The sequence below is a fragment of the Haliotis asinina genome, chromosome 6, assembly GCF_037392515.1.
Source record: "Haliotis asinina isolate JCU_RB_2024 chromosome 6, JCU_Hal_asi_v2, whole genome shotgun sequence".
Classification (NCBI taxonomy): Eukaryota; Metazoa; Mollusca; class Gastropoda; order Lepetellida; family Haliotidae; genus Haliotis; species Haliotis asinina.
In genome coordinates, this window is record NC_090285.1 from 20,944,589 (window position 1) to 20,970,058 (window position 25,470).

The window sequence follows — 25,470 nt, forward strand, 5'->3', positions numbered from 1 at the left end:
TTGTTTCTACATAAAGATGGGGAGGAGGAGGATGGAGGTCTTTTCAGTGTAGTGTACAAAGCGCTAAGATGAATATTGTGCAAAAAGCATCATTACAGGAATAATCGAGATTTTGTTTTTAAAAAAAAATTCATATTACGCCAACACTTACGCATGTTCTTTACGCCTAAGAATGCACTTGCATCAGATCATTTGAATTACGACGAAATCAACACTAATGATAACATATGCAGTCTAGTTATCCCATAAGCTGGTAATGTCAGAAACCATTTGGATAGCACGCTCAAATAATTTGTATTTATCTTATCGCGTTGGGTTTTAACATAATAAATGTTGTCAATTCGATATTATTCAAGTTCTCTTCGAAACGTGTCACATGACACAGGAAGCGACGCCATTTCCAAACTACGACTGTTTTCTGCAGGGAACAAAATTTCTATGACACCGCTAGTAATGGCCGCCCACGAGAGAACAACAATTTGTCTCGGCTGAAAATGGTAGACCAGATTACGGTATGACAATTCATCTTTGTGTTTGTAACTCGCGGGGAGGTGATATGTAATGTTTTAAGAATGCATTACACTTTGGGTTATTTCGTAAACACGGTTATGAAAAGAATAAGTTTCCGCTAAGCAGTTTCGAAAACAACCGCGTTGGATATTTGCTTCGTACTTCCGTCCAATAGGCCAATACATTTGGTTGTATGGATACAGAAATACGATGAATTTCTCATCTCCACCCTCCGTGCTTGTCATATTAATGCCTCCGTTATCTGTTAGGGATGGTGACGGAAATTGTTTAAGCACCACATAAATGGAAACAAGTTTCCAATATATTGTGAATGTAGGGTATCCATAGATAAGGTCAGGTTTCCGTGCACCACGCACCGGTGTTGAGAGTCTTATATTCCTTTTAAAAAAAAATAACATAAACGTCAAGGATATTAACCCGAGTCGTTTGATCAGCTACCTTATGCACACTCTAACTGATAAGTAGTATGCCAAGTGATGTGATTGCTACATATACACTGGTTATATTTTCAAATTTCTGTTTGATGATTAGCTCATAGAAGATGTCCCTTATGACAAGGATATAGTCGGCAAGGACAGAGGCAATGAATTAATACCACAGGCAGTCAGAAGAGGAAAAACATCATAATTTCATTTTTTCATTGCTGAATAATTGAATAATCTGAAAAATTTTCAAAATGTTTACTGTCCTTTTTGTTGTAATAAGACTTTCACTAAAATTTAGTGTACATACAAATTGCGGTGATTGGCAGCAAGTTAAGCATACTAAACTTAAGAAATACAGTGTGCTCTACCCCCATGTATAGTGTAGTAAAGTACTCACACTTGTACTGTTATAGTTACAGTAAGAGGACGCTTGCATCTGAGTGCCGTAACATTATAATAGTTCAAGGCATATTGACATCAATACAATGTTACATGATACAAAAAGTGTAATTAGTCACCTGATAAAGTACTGCCTGGGCCTTTGAACTCTTAGCGAAGTGTTTTTAAACATGTAATAATAATGATTATTCATAAGAGAACATTAAAGGGGCACTGATGCAGAACAATTTCTGTGGACTGGTGTTTTCATTTGTTATTGTTGTTCTCCCAGGAGCACACAGATGATATCCCAGAATTCGTGACTGGTTCGTGATCTCTGCTGAGCCTCCCATATGCACAATTGATAGTTTACGTGTAGACTGATCAACAAAGATGAAGTTATTTTACTTGGTTATTGTGAAAACAAATCAAACACCAAGAAGTTTACTCATCTGCCGGTGATATAAAAAAGCACGTAAGGTCTGAAAAAATAACGAAGTCAGTGTAGGTCTTTATATTTTGTCTTATAAACCTAATTAGTTCCTTGTCACATTTGTATGCATTTTGAAAGTTAATAAAAAAAAACCCCACATGGTCTGCTTAAACTTACAGTGCATTTCTAACATGATTTTAATATCTAAACATTGTATAGGTTGCCAACGTGAATCATATTTTACACACACCATATTCGTGACCTAGTGCATGTTTTCTGTAATACAGATTCAGCTGAATGCCCCAAGAAATAAATTGAAACAAAATGCAAATATTAAATTTAAGACAGACGAAAGTTATAGCAACAATGTCAGGCTATTACCTCATTCAGGAATGTATCCATCAATATCCACATAAAAGAACGATATTATATTCATTTGCAGCTGCTAAATAATCATGCCCTATGTCTTGTGTCTTTCAACGGTTAAATATGCCAAAAAGTGACACATTGTTTGAGAATTTTTCACACTGGTGTATACATAATCCCACTGGTCACCCAAGACAGCACACATGGCAACTAACTGTATGATGTCTGCCATCATTTAGCCAATAATGAACAACAATTAATCAATCAAGGCAGCGGTGGTTAATTTTTTGTAGGAAGGATGTAGTTTTCACACTCGTACTTTACGACAGGGTGTATTCAGTATAGATTGCGTAAATCTACACTCATAAACACTGGCTTTTTGACAAATGTGTTGTGGAAGTAATTAATCAATCAGTGTGTTATCGGTTAATCGTTTGATCGATGTTTGTTTTTGTAACTCAGCTGATAAACTCTCTTGCATCACTTATATGCAGATATTACATAACATGCAATACATTTGCCACTACAGAGCTTAATTTATAATGTTCAGTATTTACTCCAGACAGAAGAAATGCCAAATGGGAACCTATGTCGAGTAATTTTAGTGGTGTTATTACTGTTAACACTATTTATACCCGTTATAAATTCATTAACTGACCATCAAGTGAATGATGACAGATAACACATGTAGGTTTATACCATCAAATGCGAGTTACAGTAAGGAAGATGTAATCTCTGTGTTGCATGCAGCCTGAAAACACTTTTGGACCGAAACTGTCTTGAGGATACCAATGGGACTTCGTTGTTTACACAAGAAATGCACATAGGTATTTGTTGTGTACTTGGGTAAATGGGTATAATCTGGGGTTTTTTTTACGTAAGAAAATGTTCAGATTTCTCTACCAATGGCAAAATCGTTATTAGTTTACGAATTCAGATAAATCAACTGGGTGTTTTTTTATTATCATAGATAATAAACCAGGGTCGTAGCTACCAACATTTACGTATGATGTTTGTTATGACAGCTGGGCCAACCCTCAAAACTATCTAAATATAAAACTTTGCAATCTTTCGGACTTTTATGAAACAAATTGCTTGCTTTGTGTATGTAGACATCATATTTTCACATGACATGTTTAAATATCGAGGCAAAAACACAGAAATAGAATCAAATTGGATCAATCACTATATCATCCAGAATCAGAAAAAAACTGCACTGCTGGGATATTTTGTTACAATCAGATAAGGAATACCATGGATATTTTTAAATATTGGCATGTGATGGGCATCCGGCCTCCTCACTTTCTAGGGTGAAGAAATTCTGCTAATGTGGACAGGAGTCCAGTCCCTTTGTCCGTCACATTCAAGGGAGTGGGTGCTGACCAATTTGCTGCTTGGTTTCATAATTAGACCGTTGGTGAGAAACATTATTCACTGCACATCAGTGCCCATTTAATATTAAATCCAAATAAATCTTTTAATAAATCATGCTGAATTACAATATGAAGTATTTGGAACAAGACAAATTTAATGACTTTGATTAATTAATTATAAAATCAATTCTACCATGACTCAAGAAAATACTGGATTCTGATTGGTTGTTCAGAAAAATCAGCCGGCATTGATTCTGCATTGACGCTATCTGATTTTAGGACGTTTCACCGCGCATTAACAAGTCTTATTGCGAGAACTACCTCCATTTGACCACAATGATGGCGGGTCATAACAACAAGAACTCCATGGATTTTGACGCTGATTCGGAAATTTGCCACATATGCAGTTTGAAATTTTTGGATTGAACATGCGTCTGATTTGAAGGCGCTTCACTATGCATGTATATACAAGATGGCCACGCTACTTCAGCTTGACCACCAACATGACTGATATCAACACAACAGATGTGATGGAAATGCTGATAAAAAGCATTTATTCAAACTCAAAAAATACAATTAAATGATATTTCCTCCACAATTATATGGGAATTTCACTATCATATTACCCTCTATTATAAAAAGCATTCAATTACAATACACAGCCCCTTACATAAACAATATCTAACACATATATGAGAATGCCTTGCCAAAATACACCCCTTGGCCCTATCTATACAGAATTGTGCATTAAAATGTTAGTAAACATTTACCTACCTGGAAAATGGTATATTTGTTTCCATTTAGAATGGGAAATTCACAAGATAACGGTCTGGCGAAACACCAAATCTGTGCTACTCATACTCCATCATGTCTCAATAATATATATATGTCAAAAAATTGAACCACCAGAGTTCTGCTGTGCCATCCTTCCCACAAGGCAGTCGCTGTTATGTTCGTACACTTTGAGGAAAGCTTGGCCTTGATTTATCCCCAAATGATGAAAACAAAGTTTCCAGGAATCCCAAGTTAGTCGCATGTACACACATTTTGACTAAACAGCACAGTCACTCTTTCAAGATTCAAACTACTGTTCAGAACATTTTAAGCCAAAATAAATGTTACCACATCAAAATATCAATCTTCACGGTACAACTGCTTTGAATACCTCATGCAAAGTCCATAAAAAGCAACTATGCTTGTCGTAAGAGGCGACTATCGGGATCGGGTGGTCAGGCTTGCTGACTTGGTTGGCATATGTCATCGGTTCCCAATTGCACAGATTGATGCTCATGTTGTTGATCACTAGATTGTCTGGTCCAGACTCGATTATTTACAGACAGCCGCCATATAGCTGTAATATTGCTGAGTGCAGCGTAAAACTAAACTCACTCACTCACTCACTCACTTATGCAATGTATGTAGACTAGTTGTCAAAGATGCCCGAATTCCAGGAATCCATGTCTTGAAGTGTTTCTATTGACAGGAACCAATCTTCCTGAGTGTTAATCCCATGTGTCACCTGGTTTGGTTCATGTCCAGGAAGTCTAAAATCGTGAGGTTCTCAGTTCAATGAGCGTAGCCTTCACAGTACTTGCAATGCAGCACCAAGTGACTATTATCCGTTATTTTGATAATTAAATACGTCTGAAATACAAACGCCACTTGAATTAAATTATAAACATGCGACAAAGATAACCACTCTAGGATAACAATGTTTTGAAAATAAATCTAACTACTCCAGACATGGATTATGATTCTTGGCACCGTATCATTAGCTGTGGTGGTACTCCCCTTCTTCCGTGGAAATTAGCCTTCCCGGGGCATCTGAAAAATAACTTTTAAGCCTTCCTGGCACGACACCCCTGGGGTTTGTTTCCAGATGTGTTGGGACCATACCTCATGCTACTAAAGGGGTAAAGGTCTGAGATCTGCATCTCTATGTTCTTTCCCCCAATTCGTATTTTGTCTTCAGAATTCTATGCTTGTTGTAAGATGCTGCTGACAAACCAATTGGTTTCATTTGACACATGCTCATGTTGTCAATCACGGGGTCGTCAGGTCGAGGCGCAATTACTTATAGACTGGACTGCCATCATGTTGCTAGAATACTGATAAATTTGGCTATAAACAACAATCAGTTTTTCAACACGGAAGACCTTAATTCTGACCAATTTAAGTGACTCTTCGTCATGGTTACTGTGTCCTTGTTGAAAGTAGAAGCGGTATGTAGCCTAGAGGTTAAAACATTTCCTTGTCAGGTCTGAATTCCCATCTTGGGTTCAACATGTTAAATATTTGTGTTCAGTCCACTTGGAGGTGGCAGTGGGGTAACCTAGTGGTTAAAGCATTCACTCGTCACGCCGAAGACCCAGGTTCGATTCCTCACATGGGTACAATGTGTGAAGCCCATTTTCTGGTGTCCCCCGCCATAATATTGCTGGAATGTTGCTAAAAAGTGACTTAAAACTAAACTCACTGACTCGCTCACCAGTTGACAGGGTTCATCCAAACGCGCAAACCTGCATGTTTGACGGAATATTCAGGCAAAATGAAATACACAGGGAAACATATGTTTTGTGGCAGATGACACAAATGATCACACACAATTTAAGAAGTATATATATTTTTCACGCATAGGTTTAGTGTTATATACTACCCATGAAAAGTAGCCATCCATGAAAAGTAGCCACACGTGAAAATGTAGCCACTTGCTTCTTTCCATTCTCTTCCCAAAGTGGTTACTTGTCATATCTTCCCACGTAACCTCTGTTCTAATACGGCCCTTTCATGGTGCGAGTGTTCAAGAATTGTGATTGGAGGCAATCAGATTTAGTAGTGCAATCAGCGACCTTGTTTCAAAAGTGATCGTTCGCAAGATTTCGGTAATTTCCGGATGCATCGTGAAAACTAGAACCTCTTCCCGAGCGTGATACTCAAATGTTTCTTCTAGACAGAACTCAGTCATGTCATATTTGTTTCTCCACATTGCTTGCCTTTGTCAAGTTGAATCCAGGTCGATGTAACACGTATTCTGATTGGACAGAAAAAATGGAAATAAATCTGCTGCCATTTTTAGCCGCTACGGGATTTTATGAGAACCGCGAATTATGGCCGTATTAGAACAGAGGTTCGTAGGAAGATATGACAAGTAACCTCTGTGGGAAGAGAGTGGCTTCTGTCGTAGTGTCAACTATTTTAAACTAGATTTTGCAAAATAGTACATGCTGTGTAAAGGTACTGGGTGCACATGAATGAATGTATTGTAAAACAAATTTGTATTGTTGAAATGATTATTTTCACGAGGTCAATAAAAGATGGAACTCAGTGGAAATTGGCAAATTCTTAACAAGACTCACATCAAAACACAGCTGTTCACATGCACAATATTTGCTCATATTCGATATAACCATGTACATATACATAAAATATAGTGAGTGCTGTAAGTGACTCTAAACTTTTGTTGGGTTGTATATATTATTATTATTTGTTAGCATGATAGATCCTTTTCATTGGCAATACAATTTGATAAGTAGAGTCTTTCCAGGGTTTGATGATCAGTAGTGACATATGACAAGATTTAATCAAGCTAGTGTCATATACAAAAGAATATGCATGAACATTTTGACATGTTTGAAAAATTTAAGTATATGATGCTCAAATGACTGCTTTTGACACTTAAGCTAAAACTGATTTTTTAAGTCATGGTGACTTTCTAGATGTGTAGAGCAAAACCCTGGGCAGATTTCTGGTGTATGGTTTGTACTAGTGCTCAAAGGTCACATTAAGGAAAAACATGCATAAAGCACTGGATTGTCTGACTTTATCTTTTACGCAGTAGTATCCAATAGCTGGCAAGTGTGTGTGTGTGTCTATGTGTGTGTGTGTGTGTGAGAGAGAGACAGAGAGAGAGAGAAGAAAAGACATGGAGGTTTAGGTCAATGGGAAATTTTAACAAATAACAGACATTCTTTTCTTTCACTTTCAGAAAAATGGATAAACTCGAAACCGTGGGGATGCACCAAGAAGAAATATTCCCCACCCAATGATTGTGTCATCATGAATAAGCAACTCTCCTCCATTGATGCGGAAGTCAAGGCTGAAGGAAATATAACCTTTGTCATTCCCAAATACAATGATCATGTAGTCATGAATAAGCAACACTCCTTTAATGTGGACATCAAGGCTGAAGAAAATATAGCATTTCTCAACAGTGGCTCTGTGGATCCAACAGCAAGTGTGAAGTCCCCAAATCCCAAAGTTGGCTCAATGCAGCAAAGCTTTGTGCCAGTCATTATGCCCAACCAAACACTGACCAGAGTGTCCCAAGGATCTGAATCTATGGGCCAGGGACCAATGAGGCTCCTCACATCGCCAGGGTCATCAGTATCGCCGGTGATCATGTCAAGTCTGCCGGTGCTACAGAACTCTGGGACCCCCCTGCATGTCATTTCCAGCACTAAGTTCATGGCAGGCAGCAGTACGGGCTCTGTGATTGGCCAGACTTTGCCTGTTATGCAGTGTGTAAGTACGTCAACCTTGCCAGCATCAAATGCTGTTCAGTTGATTCAGAACCAACCCACACAAAACATTCAGATCATGCAAAGTCAGTCATCTGCTAGTGCCTCAGTTTTGCAGAATTCTCTTGGAAGCAACATTCAAATCGTACCTCAAAATGCAATACAGGTAATGGCAGCTCCGTCTCAAGCTACAAATAAAACTACACTACCAAGCAACCCCCAAATCATGCATCAGCCAAGCTTGCAGAATCAGTCTCTGAATGCAGTACAGGTAATGACAGCTCTATCGGAGGCTGTAAAGAAGAATAAGCCACCAAGTAATCCCCAAATAATGCATCAGACAAGCTTGCAGAATGTATCCCAAAATGCAATACAGGTAGTGTCCGCTCCATCTGAGGGTGCACTGCCATCAAGTAATCCAAAAATCACCCAACAGCCCAGTTTGCAGATTATCCAAACTCCATCAGGGCAACTCCAGCTTGTCCCAGTAGAACAGGCCACACCTACCAACATGTCAAATACTGTTAGCATTCTGAAACCTCATCAAGCTGGTGTTAAAAAAAAGACTGTTATCAAGAAAGAGATCACTCCAAATGACAAGTCAGCTGGGAGGAACAAAAAAAGCCCCTCTGCTGCCAACCCAATACTAAACAATTTGTTGAAGAAAGTCAGGAGCAGAATAGAGCACAAGAAGTCATCATCTGTTACTAAGGACGAGTCCAGCAAGGTCCAGTCTAAGCAGCTACCAAATATTCTGCCCAAAGGACGTTTGGAAAAACCCCTCAAAGAGCAGCAGGAGATGCATAAAAAGCAGCCAGAAAAAAATGAAACTGAGATAAATACATCAGAGGTGAAAGATGCGGATAAAGATGATGATAAGCCTGTTGTTATCATTAAGGACCAGCACAGGGAGAATGTAGAAGATAAGATTACATTTGCTGGAACCTCAGTGAAGCCAAAGTTTGCCATAGAATTCTCTCCAAATAATCTGCAAGCCTATGTACAGGCAGTTGCAAATGCTGTGGAGAATCACAAGACATTGTCCGAGCAGAATAAGTTAGAACTCAAGACTAAAAGGAAAAAGGTCGGTCACAGATGTGCAGAAGAAGATTGCTTTTGGATGGCTGAGGTTCCCAAAGAAACTGCTCCAGCACCTAAAGCTTCACGGCGAAAACAGACATTAGCAGTGAGGAAAGACCCATTTGATGGATGTGAAATAGTAGTTGAACCTTTTAGAAGACAACCCAAAAAACAAAAGAAAGTACCTCAACATGCAGAGTCTCCTGTGCCCGAAATAGAAGGAAAAAGCTCACAAACAGATGATCGTGAAAGTGAAGACGAAGTGGATGTTGAAAACATTCATGTACCTGATCCTAAAGCAAAGCAGAAGGAAAAATCTCCTCCTCGCGAGGTTCGTGTCTTCATTCCACCAACCATGACCAAATCTATTTCTTCAAATGCAAGTTTCCAGCCTCAATACCTGGTTAAAGACACCGGAAGCATCAGTTCTCCTTCATCCAATTCTTCTACAAGAGCCTCAGTCTCTGGCGAAGGGAGTTCTTCACAGAAGTCTGAAGATTCATTTCTTCCAGTACCATTGAATAAAATCAAGACAGAACCTCTGGAGAAGAAGGTAGCTCCTTCAAATTCCAGACCCACCCATCTGAAAAATGTTTCATCAAATGATAAAACTAAAAAGAATGGGTCTGTGAAACAGACAACACGTGAAACCTTGTGTCACACTTCTGCGGACACAGATGCATCCAAAGACCCTTGTCCTGTACCTGTGGCATCTATTAAAGTTGAAACTTTGAGTCCTGGATATGAACCTTCATCATGTAGAAAAGTTGTCAAAAAAAGTTTAAATTTTGGTTCTACTGAGGTGGCAAGACTGACAGAAATATCAAAGATGCCATCTCCTCTTCCAAAACCAATGTCACCATCAAAGGTGACACCAAAAGAAAATGTTCCTCTGTCATCTCCAGGACAGACTTCAGATGAGAAAACTGTAGGACAGGAAACTACACCCAATCCAAGTTCAGTGAACCCCAATTCACTTCATGCAAATTCAGTGCTCCCACCTTTGCTTCATCCAACTTCAGTACCTACAATGTCGCTTTATCCAAATTCAGTACCTACAATGTCATTTCATCCAAATTCAGTACCCACAACTTCGCTTCATCCAAATTCAGTGCAACAGCAACACTCAGATGTAATAAACCAAACCATGGTGAAACGTGTCACCCAATTACAAAATGCATTTAATTATGTTGTAAAGGTCAATACAAAGCTTCCTGAAGACACTGCCATCAGAGAAAATCAACAGTTTCCTTTGCAGCCTTCCGAACAAAATTCATTAGAGAAAAATTCAGCTAAGCAAAGTACTGAGCTTGTAAGCCAAGATAATGTAACTACAGTTCACCATGCCTTGGTAGATCATGTCACTGCTTCACCAAAGGTTTTCAGTTCAGTCACAGGCACCCACACCAAGCTACCTGAAGGCACTGCCTCCGAAAAAAATATAATCTCAACTGCCAACACTTTACAACTAGCCACAAACACAACGATATCCCAAGAAAATTCTCAGCAGACCCTCCTCAGGAACCAAAAAATTCTGAACAGCTTCCTTACATTAACAGGTCAAGAGGATCTATCATTAACAGCTAAATCAAATGTGCTCCCTCAGTCAGCCCCCGTGCATGTTGTACAACCCAGACTCAGACCAAAACAATTACTAACTGTAAATTCAAATGTGACTGTACCAGTGACTCCACTGTTTTCGTCCAATTTTATGCAGGTTCCATCTGTTCCTGGAGCCCCTTTGAACATTGTAAACCCTATTAACCAGCAAAAAAAAGTGTATGTTGTCCCCTCTTCTCTTTACTCTGCCTTGGTGGCTCAAGCAAACTCAGGTAAGCCTGTGAAGTTGACATCTGCTGATCTTATGGCTTCTCTAGAACAGAATTCTACTGAAACAATTACTTCTCTCGAACAGAATTTCACTGAAACAATGGCTGCACCAAAGACTCAGATTGATACAAGCAGTGTTATGTTGATCAAAAAGCAAGATGAAAATAAGATTCCATTAGTTCCAGTGCCAGTGACAGAGTTGTTACGCTCCAACAACATGGATGTATGCGAAGAGATGGACAAAGGGTTCATGGAACTTAAGATAGCGTCTGTGTTTTCACTCAACAAAGTTTGTTGTAAATTGACGGACAAGGTTCCGAGCTATTTAGATATGTGTCTTAATTCAAAGTTAGAACACTCCCTCAAATTGTGTTTTGTTGTGCTAGACGACAAACTGCCCCCATTGTTCCGCGGAAAAGCTGGTACCAAGAGGACTCGCTTCAAGATGCCTAAGGTCTGTCCTGAAACATGCAGAACACAGGCCTTAGACTTAATGTGTGCAAAAAATAAGTGGCGGAACATTAAGTTAGGAGATGATAATTATCAGACATTTTCTGAACCAGTAGCAAAACGTGCAAAAAGAAAGTAGATATCAGAAAGTTTATGGTGCCTTATTTGCCTCAACAATGTTTAATCTCATTTCGTTAAGCTTTATGTTAGTGTTACTTTTTGTTAGTTTTTTTAATGTTATTTTTGCAATTATTTACATGAAATAGTTTTATAAAGTCTTTTTGTTTCAAGCACTGGTAAACATTTTTGGGAGAGACAATCTTCCACTGAACTGCAGCATATGTGCTGTTTAAGGAAACATGTCAGTCTGTGTAAAAGTGTGGGAGTTACAACAGTCTATGTAGTGAGACTGTTTGCAATATCTGTAATTTCTTTAGCCATTTTCACCCTTGAGATTCTCTGGTAAGTATAACATCTATGGTGCAGAATTCAGAAAGGTATCTGCTGGACAAATTACAGGAACCATTATTCATGCGAATCGTTCTATGCTACCTGTCAAAAGTTTGAACTTACTTAAAACACTCACTATGTGTTATGTGTGTGTACAGTCAGGTCGCATTAATCCGGACACTTCTGTTTTTCATCAAAAACGTTGAAACGAACTTTTATGAACACAACTACAGTAGAATTACTTCCTTTTGACATGGCAATACAAAAACATACGAACATAAACGTTTCAAAAGACTTTATTACAGTTTGTAGACATAACAACTTGAATATTCATATAAAAACCAATCAATGCATACAATCATGTCTGGATTGATTATACATACACGTAACAAAACTCAGCTGTAAAAGAAATCTACATGACGGTAACAATTCTGAATGGTGGAGCTTTTTACTTCGGACCAGGCAGTTTCTCAGAGCTTCTCAGAGATTAAGCATCTGTGGCCAATCACATAACATATCCAATGTCCGAAATTGTGCTCTTGCAATTTCAATTGTGCTCTATTTTTTTTAAACAGAATGTCCGAATTCTTGACCAAAATGTTTACACATAAGGTCAAAACTGGCATTAGGGTTTTCTCTTTGTATCTACAAATTTCTCTTTTTTGTGCGGCAGTAATTTCACATGTTTTACGCCTAGGGGCGGGACTTGCCATTATGACTGACAAGCGTTAGCTGATCTCATTTTGACATGACCAGTGTTTTATACAGGAAGTAAGCATGACAGGTGTTACTCCAACTAACCAAAAGTGAGACCTACTAATTGATCGAAATCACAAACTAACGACATGTTCAACTCAGAAGTGTCACTTATCAATTACCACTGAATGGGGCTCATGGTGTGAAGGGATTATCCGAACGTTTTTGATGTACCGCCGGATTAATGAAGCAAAACTATGTGTAATTAGCTAATCTATTACCGCTGATTAACGTCCGGATACACAGAGTGAAGCACCGGATTACTGAATCAACAGGTAATGAGTTTACATAGTAAACAAGATTGGTTACACCTGGTTATTGTTCGGATTGTCGGGGTCCGGACTAACGCAGCCTGTATATATATATGGCTACATCAAAGATTGATTTACCAGATGAAATGCATGAGGATCATGTATCAAACTGCTGAAAAGCATGCATGTGCAAATATCGTACATGTGAACAGCTACTTTTTGGTGTAATGTTTTGTCAGTGAAACTGATTTTTATCATCACCGAAGTCATGACAGTAATCTTTTCAGTTTTACAATTTGTTTTACAACACAACTTATGTCATATTTAGGATTTCACTTTCTTGGTAAAGTACAAATTCTAGTACTTTTTTGGTTGAGTCCCATCCAGGATTTGAACCCACACCCTCAGAGTCGGGCACCAAATCGCCAGCATTCAAAGTCAGCCGCCTAGCCACCGCGACTTCCACAAAATGAAAGTCAGACAACTGGTAGTCTAGACTGTGTACTTTGTGTACCCCTCTGGTAAGTGTAAATTGGCACAGCTCCCAAGGTCCAAAACTATGTATTGTGTTGTTTTACAGTACATTAGTTTATGGAATATTTTGCAAAATGTAGTTTTGAACAATTGCCTGAAGTAAGTGGCTATATTTATATATTTACACGAGTGAGTCTAAACTTTTGATGGGTAGTATATATAACTGTAATGTACTGGTCTGATTACACAACCAATGATTGAAACAGAAGATTTATGGATTCATTTCAATCATGTGAGCAGCTAATTTTTGTAAGAAAAACTTCTTTCTGTGTCATCAGAGGCTGATATTTACGGAAAGTTTTTTTGTTTTTTGTTTTTCTTTTTTTAGTGCCAGGAATCCCAGTTCATGGTAAAGTCTTCCATTATAATAAAAGATAATAATAAAAAGAATGATCATACCTAACTAATGTAGATGATCTTTTTCACAACTAGCTGAGGAGTTAAACATCGAGTTAATATTTTTCCAATCTAGAAACCTTTCCATGGGAATGAAATAGCTGATAACTTGACACTTTTGATTAGTGTCACTGAATATAGGTGGGAAAATGCAGGATTACTTTCCAATGAAATATTTCAAGAATATGTATAGTAAACTTCAACCCCAAAAGTGTAGAACAAATTCTGGATGTGAAAGTATTGAGTCTGTAACTAAACCTTTTCAGGTAAACTTTTGTCTTTTTACAGGTTGAAACATAATATTTACATACAAAGTACACACACATATACTTTCAGTAATATATCCGAGTTTAACAGCTGATAGCAAACACAATGTTCAAGTATTTTCATTGTTGATGTGTTATTTTTGAATAATCAGTCATTCTTGTCAAACATCTAAAACCGAGGACTCAATTCATGCAACCAAAAGAATTTTGAAAAATTCCATCTGCTGAGGCATGCTCACATGATGGTTCAGAGTGAAGGGAATTTGTTATGTCAAGAAAAATTATCTTTTATGCTAGTGAAGAGGTCTTATGTTTTGTTTGTGTATTGTTATAACTGTGCTCAGTACTGATGAAATTGTGTTTGAAAGTAAGAGTTATGTTTTTGCTCTAAGAATTGTGATAGATTCAAGACATTTTTTTAGAATATGATTTATTGAGATAAACTCATTCTTATCTGTCAGTGAATATTTCCCCAGAAGATGCAATATGAGGCAATTTTGAGACCATGCAATACATGCATCTATGTTTTCTCTATGACAGAATAAACATAATGGTACAAATTGTCTTTGTTATGCATCTGGTAGATGTGGAAGATGTGCAGATTGTGTAAATAATATCCTCAGACCTAGTTTCGGTTTGGTTGTATGTTTACCAAATAAGTAAATACACTCTGAATAAAGGCTGTTCTAAAGATCATTTATGTGTGACAGACGGGTACATACTTAGGAGATAAACATACTGTGTTGGGAAATCAGAGGTATATAACGAGGGGTGGGGGTTCAGTTGTTAGAAGGGGATGCGCAGGAAGGATGATGGCGGTGAGATGTGTTTATACAAGAACTTGTTAACATAAATTAAGCTCTTTATTTAGCTGATCTCGACCATTGTGTCATAAATGAATTGAGATCAGATATATTTGATATAAAACTATACATTTGATGAGGTTTTGTCGATTTGTACACTATCAGTGTGTTTACACTATTGGTAAAGCATACAACGAAACCGGAATGTGGCCAGAAGATATTTTTTACACCCTCACCATGCGCACAGTGAGTCGAAATCATTGTGAAGCCGACAAATGTACGTGCACAGGGAAAGGCATGGTGGCTCAGTGATGCAAGATCCTATGATTCAATGAAAGTTTTCTCCCTTGATCCAAGGAGGATTAACTGCTCGTGGATTCATTATAATCTTTCTGGTCCTGTCGAGGCAGTGGTTAAAGCGTTCTCTTGTCATCTCGATCAGGGTTCAGTTCCCCATATGACTGCAACATGTGATGCCAATTCTGGTGTCCTCACCATGATATTGCTGGATTATTGCTAAAAGCGGTATGGAACCAAACATACTCTGATCCAGTCAGCATACAACACTTCGGACTCTCTTTGAACCCTCTGCTGACATGATCATAATGGGTTCAAATCTTGGTCCATTCTGATTGTTTTGTGTCGTCTGTACCCTGAGGTTTCACTAAGGTGGGACACATCTGAGTCTTCTGACCTGCATGACTTTATGTAACAATCTTGATCATGGTGATAACTTGAATATTGGTCAAAGTGGCATCCATCCAAAATCACTCGTGCAGTAGGCATTTGAGGATCACTCTTAAAATTGACCTTCAGTAACCCATGCTTGTAGGAGACTACTAACAGGATGGGATGGTCAGGCCTGCCGAATTGGTTGACACGTTATCGTAACCCAATTCTGTAGATGTTCATGCTGTTGATCACAGGATAGACCGCTGCCATATAGCTGGAATATTGATGAGTGCAGCATTAAACTAAACAGTGTCTGATTCGAAAGCAGTGGTTCAGTGTCCTGTGTCAATGTTAATGGTAGCAAGGTATTACCAGGCACTGTAAAACCAGGATTATGCTTGTCGTAAGAGGCGACTGACGGGATCGCATGGTCAGGCTCTCTGACCTGGTTGACACGTGTCACCGGTTCCCAGATCGATGCTTATGTTGTTGATATGGATTGTCTGGTCCAGACTCGATTATTTACAGACCGCCGCCATATAGCTGGAATATTGCTGGGTGCGGCATAAAACTAACTAACTAACTAACTAACTAACTAACTAACTAACTAACTAACCAGCATGTCTAGCCATGTCTTAAGATCAGGCTCTTCTTCACATCACCTAGAAGAACAGGAATATCATTCAGTGTCATCCATCCCAAATGTCTCACTCCTCTGTGGTCCAAAGGTTAGAGAGTCTGCCAGAGAGCAGAAAGCCAGTGGTTTGGTGTGCTGTGGCAATGTTAATGACCACAAATATACTGGTAACCTAGCACTATGAACCCAGAATTAGTCTAAGCCACCATATGTAGCTGCATTAAAACTGTGATAAAAGTGAGTGAAATATTTCCAAAGATACACTTCGCCTCTTTCACTTCGCATTAGTTGTTGGTATGATGTTTCAAAATACTTTCTTTTTTCACTAAGGCCAGTCAGTTTTAAAAGGTTTTTGTCCTTAGAAAACCTATAGGCAGGAGCAAAAAAATATATACAAAAAATCATTCCAAATAATACTCCTGTTATATTCAGAAGTTTTTCTTTCTGAAATTTATGAAGCAAAACATTTACAAAGTTTTCATGTTTGGCTAATGAAAACATTTGAATTTAATGTTTTGAACAGGAACAAGTCAGTTTCAGGTATGTTTTAATTATTCTTGAAAAATTATGACCAGGTGATACATACAAGAAGAAATGAGACTGGTCTGGCCTAATGTAGTTTGTAATGAAATGTGTGGGTTGTATTAATAACCATCATCTAATGGCGACACTGGAATATTAATGAGGTGAATTAATTTCTTATTATCACTGGAAGATAAGTTAATAATGAAATAATGGCCATCTTGTAAAAGTGGTCACCTATCAATGCAATATAACTAAGAAAATAAGAAACATAAAATGCTCAACGAAAACGCTGATCATAATCAATACATCACACTAACTCTATGTGGTTTTTTTCAGATTTTAAGCTCTTAAATATAGTTCAACAAACTATGATTACAATATTGAAACATTCACATTTTGTTACGAGGGAGGAGTGCAGAGAAAGGGACAGCCAAGTTTTCGAGAAGCATCTGCACAAGAGCCGACAAAGTTGTTGATTCATTAGCCTGTGCTGTGCCATGTCCATCTTTTCTGGCTGTCCATTTCTATGCATGATTGCACATATGTTTATGACTGTGAATTAAGTTTGAATACTAGTAACTCTGAGACATGGACTGTCTGTCTTGCATTGTTTTTGGCCAACAACCAAAAACAATCACATGAATGCCTTTGTTCATGATAAACCTTCAAAACCCTGGGGTTCCTCTCTGTAATTCTTAAGTTACGAAAAGACAAAAGATTTAAGATGTTCGAGACAGAAGAAGCCAAATAACAAATACTTGGGACACCTGACCCCAACCCTGAACATCAAACACTCCACACCCATACAAGGAATCAACCCTAGTCCTGTGTATGATGCAACAAGCTTTTACGTAAAAGCATATTCCAGTGCCTATAATGTAACAAAACGAAGTTGTATGCATAAAATTTTTATTTTTCTCAATTCCATGACGAGTACATTAAAACACAGGGTTATATTCCTTGTCACCATGATATTTCTCCTTTTAATCAAGATGACCGAGTCTACCACCATAAATAACCTCCATCTTCAACCAGTTAACAATATGGCAAGAAGTTTAACAAACACATTTTTAAAGATTGATGAGGAAAGACTCGAATTCCCAAAGTTACATGTAATACCTTGACCAACAAAGCCTTGAAGACCTGGTGTTATTTGCAAGGATAGAAACCGAACACAGTTCTGAATTCAGAGATTTGTGAAAATTCTAGGGGCTACTGATTCTACATTAGCTACTACTAGTAGTCCAAAATGGCACATGGACTAGCTTACTGTGGCTAATTGTGTCTTCCTCATACTCTGATGTACCTTTTGACACAGCATGTTCACAAAAAAAAAAAAACAAATATACAAATACCTTTTTTCTGATAACATAAAATCAAATAAATTTTCGCTCTCATCATAAAATGTTGACATGAATATCACTGGTCACCCAGATCCTAATGAATTCTGCAACAAGGGTTCTGAATCACTCATTGCAGATAACTGATCAATCACACAGACTTTAAAATGGTGGAAATCACCACATATGCTCACTGGACACAGACAAGATATCCTGCAAGCCTGAATCCTATTGTACATATCAGTATATGTATGTCTACTGTAAACACTCCGTTACCATGCTTTCTCTCACAACCAACACATCACTTTACATTCTGAATAAATATTTCAATACTGTTAGTATCTCGATAAAAATAAACTCTGACCACTTATTTTCTTACAGATTTACACAATAACATAAATATTGTTTTTCTTAATAAAAGTGGTTCACAAGTCAAAATTTGTAACTCTGGACTTATCTCCCTTTGGACATTTCATATGTCTTATCAGAATGTTGAAATGTATCTTTAGATATTAGTATAAATACTTAAAGCCTGTTAGGTTTGTTTTGCTATCTTGTGCGTGCACTGTCCCTTCTATTATTCAGCACTAGTCTGTCTATGAAGTTTTCTTGTCCTCGGTTGCTTCAGTCTCAGGGGCTGGTAAGGCAGGCTGTCCCTCCTGAAGAGATCTTCTATACCTGTTGGAAACACCAATAAGAAGCATTATCACACAGTATGATTCTTACAAAACATGTTCCACAGAATAAGGTCTTCTTGAACAAGGCAACTGGTCTATTTTCCGAGAATGTGACCAACCAAAGTATGCAGTTGACAAAATTTGCAAGGACATTCAACTGCCTTCATGGTGTAGTGGTTAGGGCACCCACATGGAGAGTTGAAGGTTCGCTCCCCAACCACATTCTACCAAAAGACATTAAAATATGGTACATGCTGGTTTAAAATATGGTCCCCGTCTGGCGTTTGGCATTAATGGGTACCACTGGTCGGCTAGGAGTCAGTATCATTTGTCTGAATGGGGTATTCATGCTTAACTGTGGCATGGTATCTCAGTGAGCAACTGCATAAAACCAGCTGCTGTCTGGACTCGTACAAGCAGCCAGACATGCATGCACGTCATCATTTGAACGAACTAATCTGTATGACCTAAACACTATTTCACTAATCCTCACCACACATGGATATGCTTCCATGTTCGGCTAAAAGAAGCTACAACATGGAAGCCAAAACACCAGTGATTCTTCAAAGGCATTTACAAGTTGGCGTAGTAATATAGGACAAATTTTATGGGATTGGACCCCTGATGAGGGGGCTAGGATAAGCCCTGAAACGTTGTAAAATAAACTCAAGGAGTCGCAATTCATAAAATTTGTCCTGCAAAACACCAGTGTTGTTAAAATATAATCTATCAATGAAGTAGCACACTATGCTTGCAGTCCTCATGAAATCTTAGCGAATAAAAGCTGTTTTGAACATCATTCCATTTTCATGCTTTCTGATGTACTGGTATTGTCATATCAGTATCTTTGTACTTAAGACAAGAATGAGAAGCACATTAAACTTACATAAAAATTCTGCTCAGCTGGAATATTCCTGTCAAACCGACAAAGATGTTCACCATAAAAAGATTGTAGTTCTTCGGGATGATGACAAGAGAGTAGCGGGCCCATATACAACCTGTCAAAGAAGATGGCATCGATCACGTCATAAGAACTAGTGTTGGGCATTGGTTAATGACTGGGTCATTACAACCAATAAGTCAGCGAAAATAATTAGTCAGTTATCACATTTTCCTGGTTATGTTTGTTAGTGCACTTACAGTAAGGGAAAACACATAGTTCTTTCCGCTCTTTTTGCAAATTGCACAAAATGCATTCTCAAAGTTTACATCATTAAAGGATGAGTGGTGTGTTAAGAACCAAAGGTTTCTGGAGTCTTTAAGACAAAATTTTCTAAACTACCGATATCGCTGCAATTGTTTACATTTGAGATGCAATTCCTTCAAATGTGCTGTAATTCCTTCAGTTACTTAGGGGGGGTCTGAATATATTACAATACAACATATTATTGGCAGTGTATGATGTGACATGCAGTCAGTCACTTAATCCAACTCCCGAATCATTTACCAAGTATCTGCAGGGCTGAACAAATTTTGAAAACTTCAGTCACCCTGCAGGGCGAGTACTTTTTTTTTTGTACTCGTCCTGCAAGATTTTCACTCGTCCTACTTTTTAACTGAAATAATCTGCAATCTCACCATGATCATGATGTGTTTTCTTGAATAAAAGATATTGATTCCTATAGATTGTGTTATTGTCTTTTATATAGTCAGTGAACAAACATTATTCTATACCTTCTGGCTAGGATCCAAATGGAAGTTCAAGTATTAAAAATGACAACAGATGTGTGAGGTAACTGGTTTTTAATTGTCATGAAATTACATCACTGTAGTGACAATGGGATTGAACCAACATAAAACTAGAGCAGATGTAAATTAAAAATAATTGGCAAAAACTCGCAAATTTTGAAAAAGGTTCCCCTTCCATGGCAACATAATAAGCTGTTGTAAAAAGCTTGTTATAGATCACGCTGTTTTTTTCGTCAACTTTCTGTATTGACTTAGTGTAGATCTATTGTGCTGTTTGTGGATTTTTAACGACTTTCTCATGTTCACAACACTGAATGTGCTTCCTACTTTTGTCGTGGAATTTCAGTGTCTCCCTCCTAAATTTATTCCTAAGACCTATCACAAGTCCACATTTTGGATCTGACAGTTTGGGGTATTTTCGGCATGGAATACAAAATAATTCATCTTCCGACTCGCTAAATTTCGCCCACTTAAATTCCTTAAACCACGTTGGTTGTACTAAACGTTTTCGTTTTTCTCTGTCATATTTCTTTTGACTTAGCTTTCTTTGTTGAATTTGTTTTTCTTCTGTTTTCTTTTCCCCATCTCCTGCCCCTCCCACATACTTTCGAATGTCCATGCTCGCGTTTGATAATGCTAGCAACAAGCCCCTTACATCCACGACAATAGCAATAGTAGAATTACCTCCCCTCCTTAAGTATTTAACACTGTTATTGATTTATTATTGGCATAAGCGACACGATCAATATTAGTACGCTGTTGTTGATCAGTGCACGTTTTCGATTCTTAAATGGCTTGTAAAATACTTTGTTTAATAAATTGAAGACGTTATATGCTTTATTTGACAGCAAATAAAAAAAACGGTACTCGCCCGATAGGACGAGTAGTTTGTATTTTTAACTTGCCCGACATGAGGTACCACTCGTAAATACGAGCGGACGAGTGGATTTGTTCAGCTCTGATCTGCCTGGTATAATCAACATAACTTCCAATCCAGAAACCCAAAAGGGTTTCATTTTGTACCTAGCAATACTGCATCATTAATTAGCTCACCTGTAGCAGCAAGAGCTGATGACTGGTATAGGCTCAGTTTCTCGGCAGGACGAGCAATATCACCTATACCTGCAATAACTAATGCCTGTAAAACAGAAAAAGGTCTCTCAGACTTGTCAATTAACATGAAAATATGACAAATGGCGGAGAGTTTAAGCACATTTACCTATCATTACTGATTGGACACGTTACTTTTGGAAGATATCATGGCTTTTGAACAGCTTGCTTGTATGCTGCATTATGTCATACATTTGGCTGAAAGTACTGAAGGGACATTATTGTGATGTCACTAACAAATAATAATTGAGTTTAGTTCTACACCATGCTCGGCATTATTCCAGATATATGGCAGCGGCCTGTAAATAATCAAGTCTGGACCAGACAATGCAGAGATCAACAACATGACCTTCAATCTGGAGATGGGGAAGCTACAAGGGTTGGCTGAAAAGTTCTAAGCCTCACTGTGAAAAAAAGTTACAAAGTCCACGTTTGTAATTTATTTTTCTACATAGTCCCCTTCCAAGTTCACACACTTTTGCCAGCGATGCTGCAAGGCCCGAATCCTGGTCAGGAAGAAATCTTCTTCAGCTACCCTAAAAAAATCAGTCACAGCGGAAATGACGTCATCATTACTTGCAAAATGGCGACCAGCGAGTTCATTTTGGGGAACAGGTGGAAGTCAGAAGGAGCCAAATCAGGTGAATAAGGAGGATGGTCAATGAGTTCAAAGCCACAATCGCGGATTGTTGACATGGCCACCACCGATTTGTGAACAGGCGCATTGTCTTGGTGGAAGAGGACACCTTTAGTGATCATCCCTCGTCGTTTGGCTTTGATTGCTTCTCGCAACTGGTTCAGTAGATCAGCATAGTATCTGCCGTTGATAGTTTGACCTTTTTCAAGATAATCAATGAGCAGAATACCCCTGGAATCCCAAAAGACTGATGCCATCACCTTTCCAGCTGAAGGAACAGACTTGGCTTTCTTCGGAGCTGGTGAATCAGGATGCTTCCACTGTTTTGACTGTAGTTTTGTTTCTGGTTGAAAGTGATGTATCCAGGTCTCATCCATGGTTACAAATCGTGCCACAAAATCATCGGGATCTGCTTCAAAACGACACAAATTGTCAAGGGACGTCTGGAACCTGACACGTTTCTGTTCTGGTGTCAAGAGCTTTGGCACCAATCTTGCAGAAACTTTAGTCATTCCTAATTCGTTGGTGATAATATGCTCAACCCTCTCATGAGAGATGCCCACTACACTAGCAATATGTCAAGTAGTCAATCGTCGATCATCCATCAACATATCGAGCACTCACATGATGTTTTCTGGAGTGGTTGCTGTTGAAGGCCTTCCTGAGCGTGGGTCATCATCAAGGCTTTGTCTGCCACGCTTAAATTCTGCAGCCCACTTCTTTACTGTGGAAAATGAAGGAGCATCATCCCCTAGAGTGGAGACCATGTCAGCATGTATCTGTGTTGGGGACATCCCTTTCTTTTGCAAGTACTTGATGACTGCCCTGTATTCAGTTTTGTCCATTTCTGATGATTTCAGAGGGTAGGTTTACCAAAAGAGCTGTAGTTGAGATAAAACTATTAGTACGTTTGTAGTTCTTGTGTCTATGATTCACTAAATGATTGTCCTCATTGGTGGCAAACACCTCTCTCTACCTGGTGGGGAAAAACCACTCAGGCTGAGGACTTTTCAGCCAACCCTCGTATGACATGTGTCAACCAAGACAGCTAGCTTGACCTACCAACCCTATTAGTCACCTCTTACAACAAGCACAGTCACCTTTTGTAGCAAGCATGAGTTGCTTAAGACCTATTCTACCCCAGATCTTCACAGGTCACTAAGAAATAATGAGATTTGGACACAGCTAAAAATCAACATATATTATCTATTATTATGTATTATTAAGCCATTTTCAATAGATGTGTGGTAAGATGTGACAACCTCTGTAGTTTGTTAATATTGAACTTTCCTGCTACTGATCTAGTGACAAAACTGATCATTATGACTTAGTTTTTGTTCTGTCAAAATGCCATCTGATATACCATCTGCTTAGTGTTGATATTTTCTGTCAGAAAATCACATTGCTTGAGGACCAGTGGAAGAAGTTATTCAGATGACATCAATACAGATTTAACTTTATATGCTTTCATGTTAGACATATGAATTAAAAGTCATTGACCATATCAATATGTAAATTATGTAAGCACCAGATCAAAGTGATTCAAATATTCATTTGTATTTCACTAGTTTGTGTTTTATCTAGGAGAAAACTAACGATAACAGATACTGCAATTATTTTAGCATTCCGATAACATACCCATTTGAAAGAAGGAGCCCAGAAGAAGATTGTTTTTGGACCTGAAACACAGAAAATAGAAATGGTATGACACTGACAAAGTGAGCAACATGCAAAGGTTTACTTCAGATCATCAGACATCAAACTGAACGCCTTTCAGGGCCGGTCAACAATTTGACGCCATATAGAAACACATCAGTTGTTGAATGAACACAGTCTAAGCAAACTTAGTCTCAGTATTATTTATTACACTCTTCTATTGAGTCTAACACCCCCTAGAAGGAGGTCATTTGTGACTGATCAATCAGAAGATACCATACCAATTCGTGAAAGTGCAAATTCACACATCTGTTTTGAACCTCGAAAAGGTTTGTATCCAAACAATTCTGAATGCTCTCTTCCGTATGATTGTTTCCGAGTTATGCACATGGAACACGCTACAATTCCATCAACAGTGAGTAAACAGCTGCTGAAAATAGCACTTTTGTCAATATTCAAGGCTGTCAACTTGCAAAAACATTGGCAAATGGTAAGTATGTCATGAAAAAGCCCATAAACTTCATGTAAAATAGCTGTGTTTCATGTAGAATTTTGTTTGCTGAGGGATCAGCATCAGTGACTAGGGAATTTTGTAAGTTCCACCAAACCCTAAACAGAAGATGTCGTGTGACTGGTCACTTGGTGAAATCTGTTCAGCCATTCCGCGTTTGACTGGATGGTCATAGGTTTCACTAAGGTTACCGAATGCGACCTCCTATTTGGGTTTGTTAGATTCAGTAGAGGAGTGTACCGAATAATACTGAGACTTAGTTTACTTAGACTGTGAATGAACATATTTTCCGTGGAATGTGGGGCCAAACATCAAAGGGAAGTAACTCTTACTCTTAGCTACAATGCTGCATTGGGAAAGTTTGCTCTGGCTACTGCACATTGTCCTTATGAAGTACTGTTTGTTTTAGCTGCTACAAAATCATCTGCCAAGTTTTGCATAACTGGGGTCAAGGGCAAACAATTGGAAATCAGAGCCCTTTAACGAATTTAAGGCCTGTTTAGGGTAAAACGTTCATATATTTCAATCTTTCCCAAGCAGATGTGAGCACCGATTCCAAATGGTATGACATGTACATGGCGAGTTGATGATATCTTAGCAATTTCTAGATAGCACTTTGAATAAAAGAAAATATTAGGAATATCTCAATGGTAATTGTTCTCGAACAACACGAACGATGACGGAAAAACATTTGACGAAAATCTTTCATTATGCATTGAACTGACGTAAGAAGGTTTTTGCCCAATAATCAGTATGAGACTCTGAACCATTTCGTAGCCACCGAAAAAACCCCACATTCCTCTCTTGCGGTTCTGTTTTCACTTCCATGAATCTGTTCATCAGAAACATTCCATGACCTTGACACAGTAAGTTATGGTGACGAGTCGGTTTGAAATGATGTGAGTACCTGCTGGACTATTCCACAAAGGCACTAGACTGTGAGGAACAAATTTGTCAGCTGCAGCAATCACGCTGCGGTAAATTGCTGACATTTTGATTGCTTTCGTCTCCCCTCTTCGTATGTTTGGCAACCAGTTTCACTACTCCAGGGGAGATAACTCTACGTTACTTCCTTTTCGTGATATGGCGAATTGTTCTTGATCCAAGTACGTCGTTCTTCAGCCACAAGAACTTTTCAAAATCGTGGTGGTTCTTTATAATAAAAGAATAAAATGGA

General features: G+C 38.3%; 2 protein-coding genes across 3 annotated transcripts; one reads left to right on the top strand and one right to left on the bottom strand.

The window, feature by feature from the left end:
• The first annotated feature begins 436 nt into the window (after positions 1 to 436).
• On the top strand, positions 437 to 11,673 carry LOC137287336 (nascent polypeptide-associated complex subunit alpha, muscle-specific form-like). 2 transcript variants are annotated; one of them, XM_067819585.1, is made up of 2 exons: positions 437 to 512; positions 7,492 to 11,673. In XM_067819585.1, exon 2 carries the CDS (start codon positions 7,563 to 7,565, stop codon positions 11,520 to 11,522), a length of 3,960 nt encoding a protein of 1,319 aa, XP_067675686.1. In that variant the 5' UTR covers positions 437 to 512; positions 7,492 to 7,562; the 3' UTR covers positions 11,523 to 11,673. The 2 variants fall into 2 exon arrangements, with proteins under 2 accessions (XP_067675686.1, XP_067675687.1); XM_067819586.1 differs by having other exon boundaries at positions 445 to 497.
• A 5,008-nt stretch (positions 11,674 to 16,681) lies between these two features.
• LOC137286315 (mitochondrial pyruvate carrier 2-like) lies at positions 16,682 to 25,373 on the bottom strand. Its single transcript, XM_067818093.1, has 5 exons — positions 25,201 to 25,373; positions 23,765 to 23,805; positions 21,433 to 21,517; positions 19,577 to 19,688; positions 16,682 to 18,691 (listed from the first exon to the last, which is right to left on the bottom strand). The coding sequence occupies exons 1-5, from the start codon at positions 25,283 to 25,285 to the stop codon at positions 18,610 to 18,612; spliced, it is 405 nt and encodes a 134-aa protein (XP_067674194.1). The 5' UTR covers positions 25,286 to 25,373; the 3' UTR covers positions 16,682 to 18,609.
• Positions 25,374 to 25,470: the final 97 nt, after the last annotated feature.

Excerpts from the sequence above, each read along its gene's own strand:
- LOC137287336 (XM_067819585.1), top strand. The coding sequence starts at position 7,563 with ATGAATAAGCAACTCTCCTCCATTGATGCGGAAGTCAAGGCTGAAGGA.
- LOC137286315 (XM_067818093.1), bottom strand. The coding sequence starts at position 25,285 with ATGTCAGCAATTTACCGCAGCGTGATTGCTGCAGCTGACAAATTTGTT. Across the intron at positions 19,689-21,432 it reads ATCAGCTCTTGCTGCTACAG|GTTGTATATGGGCCCGCTAC; the intron begins GTGAGCTAATTA and ends CTTCTTTGACAG. Across the intron at positions 18,692-19,576 it reads CAGCTGAGCAGAATTTTTAT|GTATAGAAGATCTCTTCAGG; the intron begins GTAAGTTTAATG and ends TGTTTCCAACAG.